We start from the raw sequence: 6,000 nt of genomic DNA, 5'->3' as shown, positions 1-6,000 counted from the left end.
GGGAGGCTACAATCACCAAAAAGCAACATCTCCAATGGACACAGCAGTTGATGGATGCTGTGAACCACAATCAAGAGGTGAGGGCCTTCTTTATGGATATCTATCAAGCCTTTGACACTGTTTGACATACATTCTTGATTTTTCAGTTCTCTTCCTTTGGCATTCTGGGCTTCCTGCTCAACTTATTGTCTGATCTTGTATATGTGGGGGAAAAGGGGGGCAGGGTGGGCCTTGTTGGTATCCTTTCGTATATTCTTTCCCTTCAAGCTGGGGTTTTACAAGTCAGCGTGTTTGGCCCTCCATTATTCTTCATCTATCTGATTCTCTTGAAAACCAAATTTATCATTTTGCCGATGACTCCACCCTGTATAGAATGATCCATCACTCTTATGAAAGGCCTGCCACTGTTAAATCCCTTTCATCAGACCTGGAAAGGAAAGCCATTGGTCAGGAACTTTCAACATGTCCTTCAAGGCAGGGAAGTGACATTAATTAAACAATTAATTAAATTAAACTTGGTTTCATTTGAAAATACCAAACAAATAGTCTGAGGACTAAAAATGTTCAGTGTACATCGAAATAGGAAACAAACAATCCTGGTGTGGGCTCAGTAGTTCAGGTGTCTGACTTTGGATCTCAAGGTCCTGAGTTTGAGCCCCAGTTTTTCTCTTTTTGAATTAACACAAGATGGGGTTGACTTAGCCTATCATCCTTCCGAGGTCAGCGAAATGAGTTCCAATGTCCTGTAATAGGGGCATTGCATCAGCGGAGCAGCTGCATCCTCAGCCAATGATGGTACCTGCAACCCTGTGCTGCATATGAAGGAGGATGACCGTTTTTACAGCCATTTTTCCCTGCTGTGCAGGGGTTTGGCTTTTTGTGAGGCAATGTTTTATGGCCGGATGCCCTTCCTGACGCCAACCCTGGTCACCTCTTACGACACACAGGGATATGGTACACCTATTCTAACCGGGGCATACACCGGGACCAGTACACTGGCACTCATTTCGCCGACCTCGGAGGATGACAGGCTGAGTCAACCCCCTGGTGTTAATTCAGCAGCCAACGGGGCTTGAACTCAGGACACTGGGATCCCAAGCCACCACCCTAACCACCAAGCCAACACCAGGCTTTACTGCATATGAAGGAGGAAGCAAACAAAATGAAGTGATAAAATAACAAAAAAAAAATCATGATAATTACAAATAAGCAGATAATAAAGTCTAAATTCCATTTCATGACAATATACAGCACCTGTTTTGAAAAAGTAAAAGGAGAGGTGCCCTGCTAGCCCCAGTTGCTGCCAGTCACATGCAAAACTATCCGAGCAGCCACCTTCAGCCCAACTCAAGCCATGCAAAGTATGTGAGAAGCATCTTTGGCAGCCTCACCCCAACTGCAGCAAAGCACCACCAACAGCAAGAACAGCTCTTCAGCAAGAGATGGAGGAAAGCAGTTGCTATTAGCATCGATCCAAGGCTGAAGCTCATTCCCAAGGTCGTCAGACATGCATGAGGTGAATGAGTACATGCGTGGCCCTCTCGGAACCCTCTGCATACAGTGCTGCTCCAAACACAAAGAAGGTGACCACAGTTGACGTCTTCGGCGAACAGCTCAGTCAGCAGTCAGCTGGCCCCAAAGCACCACCAGGCTCGCTGGCCCCAATGATTAACTGCCAATAACCACCATCCAGCTCGATGTACATCAGGTGCAGCCATTCTGTGGCATCATGCAAATAGCACTGTCCAAATCTCTCTCTTCTGCTATCGTACTCTCTCTGTCTGTCTCTCTTTGTCTGTCTGTCTCTCTTTATCTCTATCTCTTATCTCCACCATAATTGGAAATCAAACGATCTAATCCACTTCTCTCAAGGTCGACTGGAAAAGTTGTAGTTCCTGGAACTCCTTGGCCTCACAATCTGCCATAAGTAACCTTTCATAAGAGGATCGCGTTACCAAACTGGTATCAAAGGCGAGTTGCCCTCTGGGTCTGAGGCATTCCTGAGCTTCACAGACACCATCCTGTTGTACAAGGTTCTCATCTGGAGCTTCACGAAGAAACGTTTCCTGCTCTATGCCTCCCACCTTGCTCTTTTTGAAATGATCAATAAAGGCTTTCTGCATCATTGGTATTTCAAGACAGGAGGTGGATTTTCCAATGGCTGTCATTCTCCCGTCAGTGGCAGGATGGTGGGTTCTCTATTTTATACAAGCCTGCATGTGGCCTTTCTCTTCCTGCCCTCTACTGTCTCTGCACTCCCCAAGCCATCCCAGGTTATATACATTCCTCAAGAAACCCTCATTGAAACTCTCACTTGATTATCCTCTCAAAGTTCAGGCCGGTTGTCACCTGAATTCATTCATAACCTTATTCTCCTGATTGTGGAATTATGTCCCCGTTTCTCTCCTCACTAGAGTCTTTCAAATATGCTGCACATCACGACCTCTTGTTGTCACCCATGGAAATCCATTATATCTCATAACACAATCTGATGTTTTGCCATACTGGTCCTCTCTGTCACTCAAACACTCACAAACACATACCTTCGTGCAACCTTTGGTTTCCATATTTATTATCTTAAGGTATGTATGGAATCATTTATTAAAATGTTCAGTTGTTGCATCCACTACTGTCGCTGGCAAATCCTTATTTACCCACACCACGACTCTTGATTAATAAATCCCGATCTTATGTCAGGTGTAGCTCTCTCTCTCTTTCTCACTCTTTTTCTTCACTTTCCAGGTGTGATTCCTTGTCCCGTCTCTTCTCTATCTAAGATAATCTACTGTACTTGCATTCCCTCTGTGAATCCACATTAATGCTCTTAAAACCCCAGGCCTTAATACCTCCAAAATGGAAAGGATGTTCATACAAAAAGATCTAAAATACACGTTTATTGTCTCTCACAGCTGCTTATTCTGAGTGCTGTGTATTTATCCCTGCACAAAGCATGTAACACTGATACCCCACCATACTGGCACTGAGACTGATGCTGTAGCTCAGCAGTAGCACACTCAGCTTAGACCCGTCTACATACTTTGTGCTGCATGCTTCCCATTCCACAAGTCCGCTCACCTGGGAGAAAGGTGTAGCGAGCTTGGAAGCCCGAGTCCTCGATCTCCGCATCAGCAAAGAACCACACCCGCATGTAACGGCCGTTGGACGTGATCGTCGGTGGGCGGTTGTGGCCACAAAAGCGACCGACGAGCGGTGAAGCTGCGAACGGCCCGTCCCGCACGTCGACCTTGTCGAACATACAATCCCAGGAGGGTTCCAGAGAGAAGGGCTCATCAAAACGAAGCTGAATGCGTTGTCGGGGTTCAGCTGTAGTAAACACCGAGCTGTTAGTACCACAAGTACCACAAGTAAGTTGCATGTGACAACTACCACAAGTAAGTTTATCTGGGAGATGACTGACAACATATAACCTGTGAAACATCAATGTCTTCCACAACTAGATGTTCTCAATAAACCTCTTCTTGGCTGAATTACCAAATCTCCTGCAACTCCACATCACTTTCTCAGCCAATCAAATCACATTCCTCAAACAATATCATCACACTATTGTTCAATAATTTAAGTGATCTTGACTCGGGTACCTCATGATGCCATCAGTAATTGACTGAAGTTCCACTTTGTATTTAAAAGAAATTCCCTTGACAGCTCATGTGTGACAAACCTGAGATAGTTCATGTCATGGACATGCATACTAGGTGCTTTGATTTGTGCAGGGGCTCCTGGGTCATCCCTGAGCTGCTGAGTGCAATGTCGTGTCCGTCTGTTTCTTTTGCGTCACAATTACAATATCCATGGTCATTCCAAGTCATATTTTCCACTTCTGCAATGCTTTCATCACATGATGTAATTTTAGGGACTCGTCTCTAAGATCTTTGAACTCCTCTTTTCCTCGTGAACACCAAATTGGCCACTCGTGAAAAAAGAGAATGTCCAGCCAAAGTAATTACCAATCGGAATGGGTTTCTTGTGTTCCGTGCATTTCTGTGTAAAATAAAATATCACAGCACAATTTTTATAATTCATTATTCATTTTTAGCTCACCTGCACTTTAGGCAGATGACCTTATGTGATCGAGCAGTGTCCATAGGTCACTGAGTCAGTGAGTCTGCAAACGATTCAATAATTATCGCTTGAACTAAACAAACGATTTTGATGAAACTTGGCCACGTGCTTCATATCTGATACCCAATGAAGGTTCATTGACCATATCAAAATCTGTGCTCATTAAAGGGATCTATGGGGGGTTTTTGACCCCCCCTCCAAGAAAAAGGTGTTTGCACTTCTCCAAAACTACACACACGATTTCAATGAAAGTTGACCACAACATTCATCACCCGTGATGTACCAAAGTTTATTCACGACATTAAAAAGATCAGGGTCTAATGGGGTCTGCGGGGGATTTGAGTGACTGATGCTCCTGGTCCAGGTGAGCTTCAGGACCCAAGGTCGTATTTCTATAATTAGATCGATGGCCTATTTTTAAACTTCTTTCGAATGAACTTTTGACAATTTAGGAGTTTAAAACAGAATCATACCAAAATATGCAATTTGGTGTCTGTCTGTCTGTTTGCGATACATTCAGTCATTACTTATCCAATCTCATACAAACTTGCCAGGGGGACTAAGGATCACACGGCAGAGGTTGTTGCGACTTAACCCCCCCCCCTCCTCAAAGGGCATTTCCACCTTGGACAAACTCCATGTTAAGGTGTATAAATGCTCAGTGTGGTGTTTGGTGGTGCACAACTACTGGACGTAAAACAAAATATCACCCCAAATGATTCAGTAAATTCTGTTTGAATTATTATATTACCTTTTTAACAGTCGCTATTAAACTGGAAGAAGTTTGGAGGACACTCGACATGCTTAAGGCATTCTATGTTTACATGTCTCCCACAGATGAACAGATCAAAGCCGTCTCGACCTTCTCGGCCTCCAGGTAAGCGGAAATAATCTTTAGCTAATAAAGGTGCTAAGATGAGTCTCTATGCATGAATGATGAATCCCATCACGTGTTCGATTTTTCGAGCCATGATCACATTATATGTGGACTGTATATGGATTGTTTATAACATACAGTTTCTTGGAGTCCCAAATGTGATTTTTTTCCAGCCATGGTTTCAAGTGTGATGAGGGTTAATGGCCCCAAAACCCTTACAGCCCAATTGTGACCCTTATTTGATACATTACGCAATTAGTAAAGGTCGTTCGCATTATTTAATACTCGAGTGAGGGAAATTTGAAGAAATGTGGATGTACTTACATATGGGTGGTGTATCAGCTAACAGTCACTGCACCGCACACCTATCAGAAGTAAAAATTATTATAACCAGTTATCCAGTTACGTCAAGTCATGGCTGACTTCTGGTGACATTCATGATCAGACTTCTCCAAACATCCCAATCCTGCTTTGCTTTCTGAAGTTCTGGAAGAGACAGCGTAGTTGCAGCTTTTACCCCATTCATCAGAGACACATACAAGGTCTGCCTCTTCCACTTCTTCCCTCAAACATACCCAACACAGTTCACTTCTCCAGAATTTGCAAGCGGATGAAAACCATCTTCAAAAATGAAGCTTAAATCATAAAAATGATTCCTTACGTTCGCTCAATTTGTCTAAATACTACATTAGTTGCACAATTTGCTTGTTTTAAAACCAGTCGTATTTTGCATCATTTTAATCGGAAGCGTGCACTGAATTTTACTACAGCGCTGCGATGGAACTTATGTAGTAGACATGTACACAGATCAGTATCGCTTGGAAATCGTGCACGGAACTGGAAAGTGGAAGTGAACAAAAAGCAGTACAGCTCTCGGTGCTGCGGCTTGGTAGAAGTTATAAAACATGATTACCAGCATTGGGAAAATGATCGATTCAAAGAATGGTGCAAGAGTCGTTCATGAAGATTTGACTTTTTTGGGGGGGGGGCGGGGGGGGATGTTTGACGAAGTAATAAAAAAAGAAAAAGAGCAATCAGAGATT

General features: G+C 43.5%; 1 protein-coding gene across 2 annotated transcripts in view; it reads right to left on the bottom strand.

Moving 5' to 3' along the window:
- The window catches only part of LOC147024067 (neuropilin and tolloid-like protein 1), a 110,475-nt gene that overhangs the window by 40,270 nt on the left and 64,205 nt on the right, over positions 1-6,000 (bottom strand). For both annotated transcript variants that reach the window (XM_085890239.1, XM_085890241.1), the window contains exon 5: positions 3,076-3,324. In XM_085890239.1, coding sequence (XP_085746365.1) covers positions 3,076-3,324 — 249 coding nt within the window. The remainder of the gene's footprint in view (positions 1-3,075; positions 3,325-6,000) is intronic.

This window comes from Eptatretus burgeri, chromosome 7 (genome assembly GCF_056783735.1).
Source record: "Eptatretus burgeri isolate ZD-2024b chromosome 7, Ebu_testis_v1, whole genome shotgun sequence".
NCBI classification, from domain to species: Eukaryota; Metazoa; Chordata; class Myxini; order Myxiniformes; family Myxinidae; genus Eptatretus; species Eptatretus burgeri.
Note: the sequence above shows the minus strand (reverse complement) of the source record. Positions and strands in the feature narration are given on the sequence as shown.